Source organism: Ranitomeya variabilis, chromosome 2, assembly GCF_051348905.1.
Source record: "Ranitomeya variabilis isolate aRanVar5 chromosome 2, aRanVar5.hap1, whole genome shotgun sequence".
Taxonomy (NCBI): Eukaryota; Metazoa; Chordata; class Amphibia; order Anura; family Dendrobatidae; genus Ranitomeya; species Ranitomeya variabilis.
Genome location: NC_135233.1, coordinates 433,082,763 through 433,102,275, shown reverse-complemented (window position 1 = coordinate 433,102,275; position 19,513 = coordinate 433,082,763). Strand labels below are relative to the sequence as shown.

General features: G+C 49.7%; 1 protein-coding gene and 1 long non-coding RNA gene across 2 annotated transcripts in view; one reads left to right on the top strand and one right to left on the bottom strand.

The window, feature by feature from the left end:
* Positions 1 to 12,283, bottom strand: part of LOC143806469 (uncharacterized) — a 24,707-nt gene extending 12,424 nt beyond the window's left edge. The window contains exon 1 of the long non-coding RNA XR_013221469.1: positions 12,246 to 12,283. This is a non-coding gene — a long non-coding RNA (uncharacterized LOC143806469). The remainder of the gene's footprint in view (positions 1 to 12,245) is intronic.
* COMMD9 (COMM domain containing 9) lies at positions 12,247 to 19,513 on the top strand. Its single transcript, XM_077287034.1, has 6 exons — positions 12,247 to 12,426; positions 13,504 to 13,629; positions 14,147 to 14,286; positions 16,404 to 16,438; positions 18,114 to 18,217; positions 18,478 to 19,513. Exons 1-6 carry the CDS (start codon positions 12,364 to 12,366, stop codon positions 18,616 to 18,618), a joined length of 609 nt encoding a protein of 202 aa, XP_077143149.1. The 5' UTR covers positions 12,247 to 12,363; the 3' UTR covers positions 18,619 to 19,513.

Here is a 19,513-nt window from a genome sequence, read left to right as displayed (position 1 = left end):
CAGAGCAGAGACTCAGAGGCCCGGTACCGGGTACCCCTCGGCCCTGTGACAGTGGGGGCGCTGCACTGACACTGGTCCTGCCCTTCCGTACTCTGCTGACACTGGTCCTGCCCCTCCGTACTCTGCTGACAGTGGTCCTGCCCCGCTGTACTCTGTTGACAGTGGTCCTTTCCCTCTATACTCTGCTGACACTGGTCCTACCTCTCTGTACTCTGCTGACAGTAGCTCTGCCCCTCTATACTTTGCTGACAGTGGTCCTGCCCCTCCTTACTCTGCTGACACTGGTCCTACCCCTCCGTACCCTGCTGACAGTGGTCCTGCCCCTCTGTACCCTGCTGACAGTGGTCCTGCCCCTCTGTACTCTGCTGATAGTGGTCCTGCCCCTCCGTACTCTGCCGACAGTGGTCCTGCCCCTCCGTACTCTGCTGACAGTGGTCCTGCCCCTCTATACTCTGCTGACAGTGGACCTGCCCCTCCGTACTCTGCTGACAGTGGTCCTGCCCCTCTATTCTCTGCTGACAGTGGTCCTGCCCCTCCGTACTCTGCTGACAGTGGTCCTTTCCCTCTATACTCTGCTGACATTGGTCCTGCCCCTCTGTACTCTGCTGACAGTAGCTCTGCCCCTCTATACTTTGCTGACAGTGGTCCTGCCCCTCCGTACTCTGCTGACACTGGTCCTACCCCTCCGTACTCTGCTGACAGTGGTCCTGCCCCTCTGTACTCTGCTGACACTGGTCCTACCCCTCCGTACTCTGCTGACAGTGGTCCTGCCCCTCCGTACTCTGCTGACACTGGTCCTACCCCTTCGTACTCTGCTGACAGTGGTCCTGCCCTTCTGTACTCTGCTGACACTGGTCCTGCCCCTCTGTACTCTGCTGACACTGGTCCTACCCCTCCGTACTCTGCTGACAGTGGTCCTGCCCCTCCGTACTCTGCTGACACTGGTCCTACCCCTTCGTACTCTGCTGACAGTGGTCCTGCCCTTCTGTACTCTGCTGACACTGGTCCTGCCCCTCTATACTCTGCTGACAGTGGTCCTGCCCCTCCGTACTCTGCCAACAGTGGTCCTGCCCCTCCATACTCTGCTGACACTGGTCCTGCCCCTCCGTACTCTGCTGACACTGGTCCTGCCCCTCCGTACTCTGCTGACAGTGGTCCTGCCCCTCCGTACTCTGCTGACAGTGGTCCTGCCCCTCCGTACTCTGCTGACACTGGTTCTGCCCCTCTATACTCTGCTGACAGTGGATCTGCCCCGCCGTACTCTGCTGACAGTGGTCCTGCCCCTTCACACTCTGCTGACAGTGGCTCTGCCCCTCCGTACTCTGCTGACAGTGGTCCTGCCCCTCCGTACTCTGCCGACAGTGGTCCTGCCCCTCCGTACTCTGCTGACAGTGGTCCTGCCCCTCCGTACTCTGCTGACAGTGGTCCTGACCCTCTATACTCTGCTGACATTGGTTCTGCCCCTCCGTACTCTGCCGACAGTGGATCTGCCCCTCAGTACACTGCAGACACTGGTCCTGCCCCTCTATACTCTGCTGACAGTGGCTCTGCCCCTCCATACTCTGCTGACAGTGGCTCTGCTTCTCCGTACTCTGCTGACAGTGGTCCTGCCCCTCCGTACTCTGCCGACAGTGGCTTTGCCCCTCCGAACTCTGCTGACAATGGCTCTGCCCCTCCATACTCTACTGATAATGGCTCTGCCCTTCCGTACTCTGCTGACAATGGCTCTGCCCCTCAGTACACTGCTAACACTGGTCCTGCCCCTCTATACTCTGTTGACAGTGGCTCTGCCCCTCCGTACTCTGCTGACACTGGTCCTGCCCCTCCGTACTCTGCCGACAGTGGTCCTGCCCCTCTGCACTCTGCTGACAATGGCTCTGTCCCTCCATACTCTGCTGACAGTGGCTCTGCCTCTCCGTACTCTGCTGACACTGGTCCTGCCCCTCTATACTCTGCTGACAGTGGCTCTGCCCCTCCGTACTCTACTGACAGTGGCTCTGCCCCTCCGTACTCTGCTGACAGTGGTCCTGTCCCTCTGTACTCTGCTGACAGTGGCTCTGCACCTCTATACTCTGCTGACAGTGGTCCTGCCCTTCCGTACTCTGCTGACAGTGGTCCTGCCCCTCCGTACTCTGCTGACAGTGGCTCTGCCCCTCTGTACTCTGCTGACACTGGTCCTGCCCCTCTATACTCTGCTGACAGTGGTCCTGCCCCTCCGTACTCTGCCGACAGTGGTCCTGCCCCTCCATTCTCTGCTGACAGTGGTCCTTCCCCTCTATACTCTGCTGACAGTGGATCTGCCCCTCCGTACTCTGCTGACAGTGGTCCTGCCCCTTCACTCTCTGCTGACAGTGGCTCTGCCCCTCCGTACTCTGCCGACAGTGGTCCTGCCCCTCCATACTCTGCTGACAGTGGTCCTGCCCCTCCGTACTCTGCTGACAGAGGGTAATTTCCTTGCTGCGAGGTGACCCTCAAGATTGGGCTTTTGCATTGGCACCAGGGGATCCTGCGTTGCTCAATGTGGATGCGTTTTTTCTGGCTTTGGGGTTGCTTTATGAGGAACCTAATTTAGAGATTCAGGCTGAAAAAGCCTTGATGGCCCTGTCTCAAGGGCAAGATGAAGCTGAAATATACTGCCAAAAATTTCGTAAATGGTCTGTGCTTACTCAGTGGAATGAGTGCGCTTTGGCGGCGAATTTCAGAGAGGGTCTCTCTGATGCCATTAAGGATGTTATGGTGGGGTTCCCTGCGCCTACAGGTCTGAATGAGTCCATGACAATGGCTATTCAGATTGATCGGCGTTTGCGGGAGCGTAAACCTGTGCACCATTTGGCGGTGTCTTCTGAGAAGGCGCCAGAGAATATGCAATGTGATAGAATTCTGTCCAGAAGCGAACGGCAGAATTTTAGGCGAAAAAATGGGTTGTGCTTCTATTGTGGTGATTCAACTCATGTTATATCAGCATGCTCTAGACGCACAAAGAAGGTTGATAAGTCTGTTTCAATTGGCACTTTACAGTCTAAGTTTATTCTGTCTGTGACCTTGATTTGTTCATTATCGTCAATTACCGCGGACGCCTATGTCAACTCTGGCGCCGCTTTGAGTCTTATGAATTGGTCCTTTGCCAGGCGCTGTGGGTTTAATCTAGAGCCTCTGGAAGTCCCTATACCTCTGAAGGGTATTGATTCTACGCCATTGGCTAGTAATAAACCACAATACTGGACACAAGTGACTATGCGTATGACTCCAGACCATCAGGAGGTGATTCGCTTCCTTGTGTTGTACAATCTACATGATGTTTTGGTGCTTGGATTGCCATGGTTACAATCTCATAATCCAGTCCTTGACTGGAAAGCAATGTCTGTGTTAAGCTGGGGATGTCGGGGGGCTCATGGGGACGTACCTTTGGTTTCCATTTCATCATCTATTCCCTCTGAGATTCCGGCATTTTTGTCTGATTATCGTGATGTTTTTGAGGAGCCTAAGCTTGGTTCACTCCCTCCTCACAGAGATTGCGATTGTACCATAGATCTGATTCCAGGCAGTAAATTTCCAAAGGGTCGTTTGTTTAATTTATCCGTACCTGAACATGTTGCTATGCGAGAGTATATTAAGGAGTCTCTGGAAAAGGGACATATTCGTCCTTCTTCATCTCCCTTAGGAGCCGGTTTTTTCTTTGTGTCTAAAAAAGATGGCTCTTTGAGGCCGTGTATTGATTATCGACTCTTGAATAAAATTACAGTCAAATATCAGTATCCTTTGCCACTGCTGACTGATTTGTTTGCTCGAATAAAGGGGGCTAAGTGGTTCTCTAAGATTGATCTTCGCGGTGCGTATAATTTGGTACGAATTAAGCAGGGGGATGAGTGGAAAACCGCATTTAATACGCCCGAGGGCCATTTTGAGTATTTAGTAATGCCTTTTGGTCTTTCAAATGCCCCTTCAGTCTTTCAGTCCTTTATGCATAACATTTTCCGTGAATATTTGGATAAATTTATGATTGTGTATCTGGATGATATTTTGATTTTTTCGGATGACTGGGACTCTCATGTCCAACAAGTCAGGAGGGTTTTTCAGGTTTTGCGGGCTAATTCCTTGTGTGTGAAGGGTTCTAAGTGTATTTTTGGGGTTCAAAAGATTTCTTTTTTGGGGTACATTTTTTCCCCTTCTTCCATTGAGATGGATCCTGTCAAGGTTCGGGCTATTTGTGATTGGACGCAACCTACTTCTCTTAAGAGCCTTCAGAAATTCTTGGTCTTTGCTAATTTTTATCGTCGATTTATAACTGGTTTTTCGGATGTTGCTAAACCTTTGACTGATTTGACCAAAAAGGGTGCTGATGTTGCTGATTGGTCCCCTGCTGCTGTGGAGGCCTTTCGGGAGCTTAAGCGCCGCTTTTCTTCTGCCCCTGTGTTGCGTCAGCCTGATGTTGCTCTTCCTTTTCAGGTTGAGGTTGACGCTTCCGAGATCGGAGCTGGGGCGGTTTTGTCGCAGAAAAGTTCCGACTGCTCCGTGATGAGACCTTGTGCGTTCTTTTCTCGAAAATTTTCGCCCGCCGAGCGAAACTATGATATTGGTAATCGGGAGCTTTTGGCTATGAAGTGGGCTTTTGAGGAGTGGCGTCATTGGCTTGAGGGGGCTAGACATCAGGTGGTGGTATTGACCGATCACAAGAATCTGATTTATCTTGAGTCTGCCAAGCGCCTGAATCCTAGACAGGCGCGCTGGTCGTTGTTTTTCTCTCGGTTTAATTTTGTGGTCTCATACCTACCAGGTTCTAAAAATGTGAAGGCAGATGCCCTTTCTAGGAGTTTTGAGCCTGATTCCCCTGGTGATTCTGAACCTACAGGTATCCTTAAGGATGGGGTGATATTATCTGCTGTTTCCCCAGATCTGCGACGGGCTTTGCAGGAGTTTCAGGCGGATAGACCTGATCGTTGCCCGCCTGGTAGACTGTTTGTTCCTGATGATTGGACCAGTAGAGTCATCTCGGAGGTTCATTCTTCTGCGTTGGCAGGTCATCCTGGAATCTTTGGTACTAGGGATTTGGTGGCTAGGTCCTTCTGGTGGCCTTCCCTGTCTCGAGACGTACGAGTTTTTGTGCAGTCTTGTGATGTTTGTGCTCGGGCCAAGCCTTGTTGTTCTCGGGCTAGCGGATTGTTGTTATCTTTGCCTATTCCGAAGAGGCCTTGGACTCACATCTCTATGGATTTTATTTCTGATCTCCCTGCTTCTCAGAAAATGTCTGTCATCTGGGTGGTGTGTGACCGTTTTTCAAAGATGGTTCATTTGGTGCCTTTGCCTAAGTTGCCTTCCTCATCCGAATTGGTTCCTCTGTTTTTTCAAAATGTGGTTCGCTTGCATGGTATTCCGGAAAATATCGTTTCTGACAGGGGGACCCAGTTCGTGTCTAGATTTTGGCGGGCGTTCTGTGCTAGGATGGGCATTGATTTGTCTTTTTCGTCTGCGTTCCATCCTCAGACTAATGGCCAGACGGAGCGAACTAATCAGACCTTGGAGACTTATTTGAGGTGTTTTGTGTCTGCGGATCAGGATGACTGGGTTGCCTTTTTGCCGTTGGCAGAGTTTGCCCTCAATAATCGGGCTAGTTCTGCCACTTTGGTTTCTCCTTTCTTTTGCAATTCGGGGTTTCATCCTCGTTTTTCTTCCGGTCAGGTGGAGTCTTCGGATTGTCCTGGAGTGGATACTATGGTGGATAGGTTGCATCGGATTTGGGGACAGGTGGTGGACAATTTGAAGTTGTCCCAGGAGAAGACTCAGCATTTTGCCAACCGCCGTCGTCGTGTTGGTCCTCGTCTTCGTGTTGGGGACTTGGTGTGGTTGTCTTCCCGTTTTGTCCCTATGAGGGTTTCTTCTCCTAAGTTTAAGCCTCGGTTCATCGGTCCTTATAGGATTTTGGAGATTCTTAACCCTGTATCCTTTCGTTTAGACCTTCCGGCATCTTTCGCTATCCATAATGTCTTCCATCGGTCGTTGTTGCGGAGGTATGAGGTGCCGGTTGTTCCTTCTACCGAGCCTCCTGCTCCTGTGCTGGTTGAGGGTGAATTGGAGTATGTTGTGGAGAAAATCTTGGACTCCCGTATTTCCAGACGGAGACTACAATATCTGGTTAAGTGGAAGGGTTATGGTCAAGAAGATAATTCTTGGGTAACTGCTTCTGATGTTCACGCCTCTGATTTGGTTTGTGCCTTTCATAGGGCTCATCCGGATCGCCCTGGTGGTTCTTGTGAGGGTTCGGTGCCCCCTCCTTGAGGGGGGGGTGCTGTTGTGAATCTGCTTTTGGGCTCCTTCTGGTGGTGGCTTGCGGTACTGGTGACTCGGGTGTGTTTTCTTTCTCAGTTCACCTGTTTTCATCAGTAGTGGGGAGTTGCTATTTATTCCTGCTCTTCAGTCATTGCCTTGCCGGCCATCAATGTAACCAGAGCCTTTCTGTTGCATGTTCCTGCTCCTAGACTACTGATCAGCTAAGTTGGACTCTTAGTCCTAAGTTTGTTTGCATTTTTGTTCCAGTTTACAGTTAAGTCATTTAATGTAGCTGGAAGCTCTTGTGGGCTGAAATTACCACTCCGGTGTCATGAGTTGACACATGAGTTTTAAAGTAATTTCAGGATGGTATTTTAAAAGGGTTTTCAGCTGACCGTGCAGTTCCCTTTTGTATCTTTCTACTATCTAGTAAGCGGACCTCGCTTTGCTGAACCTACCTTCATACTGCGTATGTCTTTTCCTCTGAACTCACCGTCAATATATGTGGGGGGTTTCTGTCTCCTTTTTGGGGGAATTTCCCTAGAGGTAAGCCAGGTCTGTTTTTTCCTCTACTAGGGTAAGTTAGTTCTCCGGCTGGCGAGAGACGTCTAGGGATAAAACGTAGGCACGCCCCCCGGCCACTATTAGTTATGTGGTAGGTTTAGCTCACGGTCAGCTCGAGATTCCATCACCCAAGAGCTCGTTCGTTATTTATGTGTCCTGACGTTCCCCTGCCATTGGGAACCATGACACTCTGCCCCTCCGTACTCTGCTGACAGTGGCTCTGCCTCTCTATACTCTGCTGACAGTGGTCCTGCCCCTCCGTACTCTGCTGACAGTGGCCCTGCCCCTCCGTACTCTGCTGACAGTGGCTCTGCCCCTCTGTACTCTGCTGACACTGGTCCTGTCCCTCTATACTCTGCTGACAGTGGTCCTGCCCCTCTGTACTCTGCTGACATTGGTCCTGCCCCTCCGTACTCTGCTGACAGTGGCTCTACCCCTCCGCACTCTACTGACAGTGGTCCTGCCCCTCTGTACTCTGCTGCCAGTGGTCCTGCCCCTCCACACTCTGCTGACAGTGGCTCTGCCCCTCCGTACTCTGCTGGCAGTGGCTCTGCCCCTCTGTACTCTGCTGACACTCGTCCTGCCCCTCTATACGCTGCTGACAGTGGTCCTGCCCCTCCGTACTCTGCCGACAGTGGTCCTGCCCCTCAGCACTCTGCCGACAGTGGTCCTGCCCCTCTGCACTCTGCTGACAGTGGTCTTGCCCTTCTGCACTCTGCTGACAGTGGCTCTGCCTCTCTGTACTCTGCTGACAGTGGCTCTGCCCCTGCTTACTCGGCTGACAGTGGCTCTGCCCCTCTGTACTCTGCTGACAGTGGCTCTGCCCCTGCGTACCCTGCTGACAGTGGCTCTGCCCCTGCTTACTCTGCTGACAGTGGCTCTGCCCCTCTGTACTCTGCTGACAGTGGCTCTGCCACTCCGTACTCTGCTGACAGTGGCTCTGCCCCTCTCTACTCTGCTGACAGTGGCTTTGCCCCTCCGCACTCTGCTGACAGTGGCTCTGCCTCTGCGTACACAGCTGACAGTGGTCCTGCCCCTCCGTACTCTGCTGACAGTAGCTCTGCCCCTCCGTACTCTGCTGACAGTGGCTCTGCCTCTCTGTACTCTGCTGACAGTGGCTCTGCCTCTCTGTACTCTGCTGACAGTGGCTCTGCCTCTCTGTACTCTGCTAACAGTGGCTCTGCTCCTCTATGCTCTGCTGACAGTGGTCCTGCCCCTCTGTACTCTGCTGACACTAGTTCTGCCCCTCCGTACTCTGCTGACAGTGGCTCTGCCCCTCCGTGCTCTGCTGACAGTGGTCCTGCCCCTCTGTACTCTGCTGACAGTGGCTCTGCCCGTCTGTACTCTGCTGACAGTGGCTCTGCTCCTCTGTACTCTGTTGACAGTGGCTCTGCCACTCTGTACTCTGCTGACAGTGGCTCTGCCTCTCTGTACTCTGCCGACAGTGGTCCTGCCCCTCCATACTCAACTGACAGTGGTCCTGCCCCTCTGTACCCTGCTGACAGTGGTCCTGCCCCTCTGTTTTCTGCTGACAGTGGCTCTGCCCATCTGTACTCTGCTGACAGTGGTCCTGTCCTTCTGTACTCTGCTGACAGTGGTCCTGCCCCTCCGTACTCTGCTGACAGTGGTCCTGCCCCTCTGTACCCTGCTGACAGTGGTCCTGCCCCTCTGTACTCTGCTGACAGTGGCTCTGCCCCTCTGTACTCTGCTGACAGTTGTCCTGCCCCTCTGTACTCTGCTGACAGTGGCTCTGCCCCTCTGTACTCTGCTGACAGTGGTCCTGCCCCTCCGTCCTCTGCTGACAGTGGCTTTGCCCCTCCGTACTCTGCTGACAGTGGTCCTGCCCCTCTGTACTCTGCTGACAGTGGTCCTGCCCCTCTGTACTCTGCTGACAGTGGTCCTGCCTCTCTGTACTCTGCTGACAGTGGCTCTGCCCCTCCGTACTCTGCTGACAGTGGTCCTGCCCCTCTGTACTCTGCTGACAGTGGTCCTGCCCCTCTGTACTCTGCTGACAGTGGCTCTGACCCTATGTACTCTGCTGACAGTGACTCTGCCCCTCTGTACTCTGCTGACAGTGGCTCTGCCCCTCTGTACTCTGCTGACAGTGGCTCTGCCCCTCTGTGCTCTGCTGACAGTGGCTCTGCCCCTCCGTACTCTGCTGACAGTGGTCCTGCCCCTCTGTACTCTGCTGACAGTGGTCCTGCCCCTCTGTACTCTGCTGACAGTGGCTCTGCCCCTCCGTACTCTGCTGACAGTGGCTCTGCCCCTCCGTACTCTGCTGACAGTGGTCCTCCCCCCTCTGTACTCTGCTGACAGTGGCTCTGCCCCTCCGTACTCTGCTGACAGTGGCTCTGCCCCTCCGTACTCTGCTGACAGTGGTCCTCCCCCCTCTGTACTCTGCTGACAGTGGCTCTGCCCCTCTGTACTCTGCTGACAGTGGCTCTGCCCCTCTGTACTCTGCTGACAGTGGCTCTGCCCCTCTGTACTCTTAGACAAATCCACAGTGTACAATAGTACTATTTATACATATATATATATATACGTGAGCCAATATAGGCAATACTCTATGTAAATAATTTCTGTGAAAGTAACTAGTGCACTGTGGAAGGGGTAGTGGAAGACCCACCTAACCAGGGATAGATACAACCAAAGCCAATATATGGATAAAAGTAAGATACAACACCAGACAGGAATTATATTTGAAAAAACGCCTTTATTAAATATAGTGGCAAATTAATATATATTAAAATTTTACATAAAACGTGCGCACAAGGACGATGAAAAAAATAATAAAATATCTAAAGAGACATATATATATAAATGAAAATCACGGCTGTCCCCAGCAATATACACATAAACCAGGGGTGTGGCTCTCTACCTATGTATATTAAAATCTCAAAAACGATCGTGTGTATATATATCAAAAACTGCACAGACAAAGTGCAACATGCCAATTGATATAAAATTACAATATAATTATATATGGATACAACACCAATTTATCACACACTGTGAAGTGCTAAAGTGCAATTGTGCAAAATATTTTCCATGTGTATTATATTAAATAAACAAGCAAAAAGGTGATTAATCTGGTCTGATAATCAATGCAGTGAAAAAGAAAAAAACACAACAAGTGATGACACGTTGCAGCAGAGACTACACGGTGAAAGTGGTGCACAGAAGACTATCTGTAATGGACACAACCATTTGCTGCCGCCTCTCCATTAAATCAAAGCGGAGAAAAATCCGCAAATAATAAAGAGAGCCATGGCAGCCAAACTATGATTTAAGCTCTTATATACTGAGGGGGAGCACACAATACCTGAATAACCAGATCAGCGGGGTCAGCTATGTCCTCATGCGAACGCGCCCCAACGCGCGTTTCGGATATTAGTTCCCCCTGACGAAGGACTAATATCCGAAACGCGCGTTGGGGCGCGTTCGCATGAGGACATAGCTGACCCCGCTGATCTGGTTATTCAGGTATTGTGTGCTCCCCCTCAGTATATAAGAGCTTAAATCATAGTTTGGCTGCCATGGCTCTCTTTATTATTTGCGGATTTTTCTCCGCTTTGATTTAATGGAGAGGCGGCAGCAAATGGTTGTGTCCATTACAGATAGTCTTCTGTGCACCACTTTCACCGTGTAGTCTCTGCTGCAACGTGTCATCACTTGTTGTGTTTTTTTCTTTTTCACTGCATTGATTATCAGACCAGATTAATCACCTTTTTGCTTGTTTATTTAATATAATACACATGGAAAATATTTTGCACAATTGCACTTTAGCACTTCACAGTGTGTGATAAATTGGTGTTGTATCCATATATAATTATATTGTAATTTTATATCAATTGGCATGTTGCACTTTGTCTGTGCAGTTTTTGATATATATACACACGATCGTTTTTGAGATTTTAATATACATAGGTAGAGAGCCACACCCCTGGTTTATGTGTATATTGCTGGGGACAGCCGTGATTTTCATTTATATATATATGTCTCTTTAGATATTTTATTATTTTTTTCATCGTCCTTGTGCGCACGTTTTATGTAAAATTTTAATATATATTAATTTGCCACTATATTTAATAAAGGCGTTTTTTCAAATATAATTCCTGTCTGGTGTTGTATCTTACTTTTATCCATATATTGGCTTTGGTTGTATCTATCCCTCTGTACTCTGCTGACAGTGGCTCTGCCCCTCTGTACTCTGCTGACAGTGGCTCTGCCCCTCTGTACTCTGCTGACAGTGGCACTGCCCCTCTGTACTCTGCTGACAGTGGCTCTGCCCCTGCGTACTCTGCTGACATGAGCTTTAGGCAAGATTAATGGTATATTTTTCTGGATCGCCAGGAAAAACCTAACTGGGACAATGCAAAATTCTGAGGTCTGTTCCTGAAAAATAAGGACACTCCTGGCAAATTAGAGACTTGTTCTATGACTTTCGGGTAACGGGTTGCCTCGACCTCAGAATGGGGGCTTTGAAATGCCCTCGATTCCATGTAGGTGTGCAACCACTACACTTATTGTGCCAGTGGCAGCCGAGTACTGCATTCAGTGGTCTCCAGCAATCCCATCGATAGTATTTGGAATGGTGGTACGTATGTATAAGAATGTATAAGAACCCGTCTAATAATGACCAATTCCCCGGTCATAATAAGTGGCGGGACTTGCTCATATCTTATTCCCGCTGATCCCCTGAATATTCCTTTTTTTTTTTAATGCATCATATGGTTCCAGAAATACGGGCCTTTTTGTTTAGTGCAAATGTAAATAATCTGTAAGGGGTGTGGCTAATTATGCAAAACAGATTAAAAATACACCCCAGAGGAGCCTGTAAGCCACGCCCCCTTGAAAAGACGCTGAGAATGATACTGAACGAAAAGGCCCATATCTCTGGAACCGTATGGCAAATTAAGAAAAAAATAAAAAGCAGATTACTCAGAGGAGCAGGGGGAACAAAGAAGAGCAGAAACGTAGGGTCTCTATAAATGCCACTGGTGTAATATTCCAGTGGACATCGGACCTCCTACGAAGCACTTTGGGGTCCTGATGTGTTGACAGGGCAGCTAGGGCCTTCAGAAGGGCCCCTGCTCGCTCCGCAAACACAAGCCCTCACACATCCCCCTCCAAAAAAAGTTATTATAATGTAAAGTGAATGGTGACAGGCAACAATGGCTCTGAGAAGAAGAGGAACGCACAGAGCCATGGGGGGAAACTACACGGGGGAAAAGGGAGACACGTAACCATAGCAACCAGCCTCCCAGCACTGATGTCGGTTCTCGAAGCTGATTGGTTGTTATAAACAAATAAGGGAGGAGTTTACTGAGGCAGCAAATAAAACTTCACCAATGACATCTCAGGTTATAAGTAGGTATAAGTCAAGCAGTGATGTGATTGGATGATGCAAACTAGACCTGGACTGCAGCTGCGCTTCTGCGCAGACGTGTCTGCCGTGCCGAATGAGAAAACTACACGCCCCAGAATGCTGTGCGGCCCGGATGCGGCTCGTCAGAGACACGTGATCAGAGTCACATGACTGGAGTAATGGCTGGGCTGCCGGACGGTGTGTTTTCTAGCCTGCAGCTCTTGTTAAAGGTGAGAGACTCCCGGGCGTCTGTGCTCTGCTCATAGTATAGGAGTTCCGGTGTATAGCAAGCGAATACGGCCTGTGTGTAATATAGGGACTACAAGTACCAGCGTGTATTGAGAGCTTGTGTGTTACATGGGGACTACAAGTACCACCATGTGGGGAGAGCCTGTGTGTTACATGGGGACTACAAGTACCAGCATGTGGGGAGAGCCTGTGTGTTACATGGGGACTACAAGTACCAGCATGTGGGGAGAGCTGGTATTTCTATCATTACAGGCTGCAAATGTGTACAGAACTTCTCACAGCTGAGGGTTTGTTACAGTTGCCCCCTGTACTGCGTCCTCACACATCATGTCCTCCCACACTGACCCTCTTCTCCGTGTCCTCGCTACCGTGTCCTTCCACCCCCGAACCTCGCCTCCATGTCCTCCTCCCTGATCCTCGCCTCTGTGTCCTCCTCGCTACCGTGTCCTTCCACCCCCGAACCTCGCCTCCATGTCCTCCTCCCTGATCCTCGCCTCTGTGTCCTCCTCGCTACCGTGTCCTTCCACCCCCGAACCTCGCCTCCATGTCCTCCTCCCTGATCCTCGCCTCTGTGTCCTCCTCGCTACCGTGTCCTTCCACCCCCGAACCTCGCCTCCATGTCCTCCTCCCTGATCCTCGCCTCTGTGTCCTCCTCGCTACCGTGTCCTTCCACCCCTGAACCTCGCCTCCATGTCCTCCTCCCTGACCCTCGCCTCCGTGTCCACCCTTGCCTCCGTGTCCTCCCCTCTGACCCTCGCCTCCATGTCCTCCTCCCTCACCCTCGCCTCTTCATCTACCCCCTGACACTCACCTGTGTCCTCCCTCCCCCCTGACCCTCGCCTCCATGTCTTCTCCCTTACCTTTCCACTGCCCCACGCCTCCATGTCCTCCTCCCTCGCCTCCGAGTCCTCCACCCTGACCCTCGCCTTTTCATCTACCCCCTGACACTCGCCTCCATGTCCTCCCTCCCCCCAACCCTCGCCTCCGTGTCCTCCCCCCTGAACCACGCCTCCGTGTCCTCCACCCTGACCCTCGCCTCTTCGTTTCCCCTATTTCAGGCCTCCTCAAAGGATGTGGTGCAGAAACTTTGCAGAGACTCCTTCCCCCGTTCGGCGGTCGGCTCCGTCCAGCTGGTGGGCAGCGTGTCGTCCAGCCTGTCGGTGACTGCGGAGGAGGCCTCTCAGGTGGGTGCTCACATGGGGCCACAAAGAGATAATAAGAAAAAATATATTATCGATCCTGTAAAACACTGTATTGGATTGGCCAGGCGCGTGCAGCGCGGAGATAAGCGGCTGTCGGATTTCTCGGGCGCAGTTAATCATGGCCGACCCTCGTGTTCCCTCACACAGTAGGCGGTCAGGTGGTCGCTGTGCACATTTCAGGGGTGATGATGTGCAGAAAAGGCCGAGATAGAAATATCAGTATAAGCGGTGGTCTATCATACCCCACGATTGGTGGCAGGGGTGATAACATGAAGAAAAGCTCCTTTCCGACTTCAGACAAACACTTAAATTATTTTCTTATTGTTTCCGGTTGTTCTACAGCATCTTGGGGGGCGGGATCAACTTTTCAAAGGACCTTTTATAAAAAAATAAATAAAAGTGTATGCAGCTCCCATGCAGAGTCATGTGACAGAATAATGCAGCCTTTACTGGTCTGTTCTGTGTAGTAAAGCGGTCCTTTTCCCTCTGTGTGTATTAGGTGATACAGGCGGTGCACTCGCTCACCCGGCACCTGGTGTACAGAGGCCTGACCTCGGCGGAGCAGATATCCTCCGTGTTCCCAGATGACTTCCACCAGAACCTGAAGAATCTCCTGACAAAAATAATCCTAGAGAACATGTGAGTCCGGGGTCTCCTGGGTCTGGTGTAGACTCTCTCCTACATCCACGTGATAGAAACCGAATAATATTTTGCTACATTGTATCAGAGCAGGTGTGATATGTTAAAGGGGTTGTCCACGACTTTAACATCGATGGCCTATCCTTAGAATAGGTCGTCAATGTCTGAAGTGAATAGGGGACATTAAGTCGACAGAGCTGAGCGGATTCGGCCACCGCCAACACTTGGAGCAGTTGATTGGCGCGAGTGATGGGTATTGCGCTCCCACCGATCAGACATTGACGCCCTATTCTAAGGCTAGGCCATCAATGTTAAAGTCATGGACAATCCCTTTAATACATCATATCTGGTTTGATACAATCAGACCAGCTGAGTCGGAAAGCCAAACCTCCACCACCTCAATTTCTGACTCCCTCGTACATGGCTCATGTTTAAGTGATACATTTACTGTGGTAAAATGGTAACATCAGGCTTTTAATCACCATTATATTACAATAATCAGTTTATTTGTATAGAACATAAACTATATTTGTTGGAATACAACTTTAGAACACAAAAAACTTTAATATATTGTAAATACACAATACACTATGCAGTAAGTGGGGGAAAAAAGTTTTTAACAAAAACGTACTGAATAACATTTGTGCAGTCTATGAGACATAGTGTCTTCTCCATCAGATCCTCTTTCATAGATGACCTCACATCTGACCTAATTATTGTAAGGTGAGAGAACGACCTCTACACTAACTTGTGCTGGTGGCAAAGCGGCGACCACACGGGAACATTTCACAATATTTAGGTATGAAGGAATTGCCTCGTGCACAGTCAGTTTTGATGAACAGTTGAACTCTTCTACTTCTTTGAGAGCAAGTGACGATATTTCAGAAAAATGTTTCAATCTGTTTTCTATGGGAGTGGAATCCTTTTCCCTGGATCAACGCTTTCCCTTCATGTCGTCCAAATACTTTTCAAAATGAAACTCCTCATCTGATGAGGATGAAGGAATGGCAGCACTGACAGGACCGGGGTCCTCTTGCTCTTGCTCGTCCTGTAGCCCACTCATCCTAACTGCTCCCTCAGTCGGCGCTTCTTTTCCTTTAGTAACTGTTGATCATCCAGCAGTATAGGATGACTCGGGTCCACATAAACAGCTGCCAGAAGAATTTTATTTTCTAATAGCACTGCCTCTCTCTGTTTCATTGAAGCAGCAATGCCATCTCCTCTTTGGGACAAGCAAAACTCAAGTTCTTCCATTCCTTCATGAAAATGCCAGGAGTTAAAGCTTCAGCTTCTCATTTTTCAGTCACTGTAAATGAAACAATTCCTTCAATTCAGCCACCTGTGTCCATTGACCTTCATTTAGTGTTATCTGAGGGTTGGCCATATCCTGTTCACTGTCAGCAAGCAGATATCTTGTAGTTATGTAGTTATGAGAAATTGAAATACAAAAGGCGCAAGTCATTCAGGTTTGTGTTAAAAGAACATTTTTTTTTTTTTTTTTTTTAATCTATTAAAGTTTTTCGTGCCAAATTTTTCAGTATGACGCAAGTGGTTCATAAATTTTGAGCAATATCAAAAATGCTCTTTATTTTCTTTTTTTTTTTTTTTTTTTTTTTAATACTTTTTAATGTAAAAAAAAAAAAGTTGCAAAATTTCAGACAGACATAAACTCCACTACACAAAAAGAGGCACAAATGCAATAATGAATTGGGCCATAAATGTACTAAAAGGTTTCAAACATTTGCCGCAGTCCTAGATCTTTCCTCCTATCGGAAAACATGGAGGAATATATCCGAGCATCGACATAATGCATGGGATTGATTTACTTCTTGTAGAGGGCGCCGTGGGAAATATTAAAGAAACTCTTCGGATTAATGACTCCATTGGAGAAAGCGGAGACTGCTTCATGCAAAGTCAGAGACTGCATTAAAATATTCCTCCTCCCCTTTTTTTTTTCCTTCCTTTTCTTTTTTTTTTTTCCCTTTTTGAGTCTTGATTGAGTCCATAAATACGGCCGACATCTCTGTGTGATGACATTTCTGATCATAAGTGTGAAGCTAGGTTCTACATGGGGTGCACAAGCCGCCTGCTCATCCATTATACTGTTCTTCCTCTAGATCTGCGTGGAGAAATGATGTCCAGAACACGAGCAGTAAGTACACCCAGCTGTCCATGTAGATAACACAAGTAGTCAGTGCGCCCGGCTGTCCATCTAGATAACACGAGTAGTCCGTGCACCCGGCTGTCCATCTAGATAACACGAGCAGTCAGTGCCCCCAGCTGTCCATGTAGATAACACGAGCAGTCAGTGCCCCCGGCTGTCCATCTTGGTAACACGAGCAGTCAGTGCGCCCGGCTGTCCATCTTGGTAACACGAGCAGTCAGTGCGCCCGGCTGTCCATCTAGATAACACGAGCAGTCAGTGCCCCCAGCTGTCCATGTAGATAACACGAGCAGTCAGTGCGCCCGGCTGTCCATCTAGATAACACGAGCAGTCAGTGCCCCCAGCTGTCCATGTAGATAACACGAGCAGTCAGTGCCCCCGGCTGTCCATCTTGGTAACACGAGCAGTCAGTGCCCCCGGCTGTCCATCTTGGTAACACGAGCAGTCAGTGCGCCCGGCTGTCCATCTTGGTAACACGAGCAGTCAGTGCGCCCGGCTGTCCATCTTGGTAACACGAGCAGTCAGTGCGCCCGGCTGTCCATCTTGGTAACACGAGCAGTCAGTGCGCCCGGCTGTCCATCTTGGTAACACGAGCAGTCAGTGCCCCCGGCTGTCCATCTTGGTAACACGAGCAGTCAGTGCCCCCGGCTGTCCATCTAGATAACAAGAGCAGTCAGTGCACCCGGCTGTCCATCTTGGTAACATGAGCAGTCAGTGCGCCCGGCTGTCCATCTTGGTAACACGAGCAGTCAGTGCGCCCGGCTGTCCATCTTGGTAACACGAGCAGTCAGTGCGCCCAGCTATCCATCTAGATAACACGAGCAGTCAGTGCGCCCGGCTGTCCATCTTGGTAACACGAGCAGTCAGTGCGCCCGGCTGTCCATCTAGATAACACGAGCAGTCAGTGCGCCCGGCTGTCCATCTTGGTAACACGAGCAGTCAGTGCCCCCGGCTGTCCATCTTGGTAACACGAGCAGTCAGTGCCCCCGGCTGTCCATCTTGGTAACACGAGCAGTCAGTGCGCCCAGCTATCCATCTAGATAACACGAGCAGTCAGTGCGCCCGGCTGTCCATCTTGGTAACACGAGCAGTCAGTGCGCCCGGCTGTCCATCTTGGTAACACGAGCAGTCAGTGCGCCCGGCTGTCCATCTAGATAACACGAGCAGTCAGTGCGCCCGGCTGTCCATCTAGATATTGTCGCCTGTCAGAGTTGCACCTATTAGGCCTCTTCCAAACACTTAAGATGTCAGCTTTGGGTGGGCCATTGTTACGTTCCCTGGCTCTCATTGCAAACCCATCACCACACTGAAATTATCAGATTAACAGGGTCCCTAACTGATTAGATGCTGCAGTTGCTACTAGTCTCCTCTTATAAGCGGGTAAAACCCAACCATCCCCTAAAACCAAGCAATCATAAAATGTATCCCGTCACTTTAACCAGAAAGGAGAGAAGCTACACGTCCAGGCGTTCTGTGCGACCATGCCTATTGAGCAGCCTTTATCGGTGGCCACTGTAATACTACCTGTGGCCACTGTGGAAGAAATGTGCGGCTACTGCAGGATCCTGATCTCCTTCGATCCATTTCAGTGGCTTTTCACGTGGAAGATCCCTTCCATGTCACATCACTTGTATTATCACTGACAGCTGCTTTTCCCCTTTAGTCTCATTGCCACGTCTGGTCGATATGGACTGGAGGGTGGACATCAAGACTTCGTCAGACTCCGTCACAAGGATGGCGGTACCCACCTGTCTGCTGAAGATGAAGGCGAGTGTGAGATTTTAGCTGCTGTATTGTCCTGTGCCGGGGCTATATAGGAGTTCATTATTCTGATAAGGTGACCAATTAAATGTCCTGGGCAATATTGACCTTGACCTCTAAGGGGTTAATCTGCTGACTAGACCACTCAAGGGATCGATCCACTGATCTCACAAATCTAGTACCTAGTAATATCGCCCCTGTGGATAGAAACCCGGACCTAGGAGAATGGTGGCCAACATGGTATCTGTGTGATTTTATTTCCCCAGATCCAGGAGGACCCAGGACTGTGCGGACTGGAACCAGCAACATCCTCCCTGAACATGGAGCTCAGCAAAGAAACCTTGGACACCATGTTGGACGGACTGGGTCGGATAAGGGACCAGCTGTCTGCTGTGGCCAACAAGTAGTTAATGCCAGGAGGAATGTCCGTAACGTTGTAACGCAGTCGCCGCGCAATAAGCGATGTTACATTTCCTGTAAATATTTTTTTTTATACGATTATAACCTTACAAAAAGTAACATGCGGCTGCAGAGTTCTTACCCCGTATCAACGGGAAATACAAGATCGGGGTCATCCTTTTCGGTCTAGTCCTTAAAGGGGTTGTCACATAAACCACACATAAGATCAATAGAGGAAAGGTGATGCATGTATCTAGTGTTCTCGGCTAATATCTAACTCCCATAGAAGTCAATGGCGAGAGAGGCGCATTCATCTGTTCACGGACCAGAGTTGGGAGAGGTGCAAGTTTCTGAGGTGCAACATTCGTCTTCCGTGGAGTAGTAGATGTGTAGAGGCATCCGTCATCACTGATACCTAATGTGTGGCCCTACATGTGTCATGTATCCCAGCTTGTCAGTAGTGCAGCACACTGGTATGTTACACACTAGTAAAGTACAGACAGCCATATTGGTGCTGTCCTACTGATTACAATGATACCTCAGTTGAAGAAAGCAGATCTGTAGATTTTCTTTAATCCGTGTTTGAAGTCCTTGGATTCATCCCTTTGTGCATCGGGTTAGGACTGTGGGTAGGGTCTTCAGCTTTGTTCTGTCCCTTCCGCTCTATCTTGATGCCTTTTTTATTTTTCTTAATTTAACTTTTTGTGCCCCCCTAGCTGCACATTTTGAGCTCTTGGAAGTCTTAAGGAAAATGGCACCAGTGGCTATGCATGCATAGATTACGAAGTACCACCCGTGCCATTTTACTGAAGCCCACCATTAGATTAATTTGCGTAAACGCCGCCTGTGGCTAGGATGGCGCCAGTGCAAAATTTGTAATAAAGAATAAAAGGCTGGATGTGA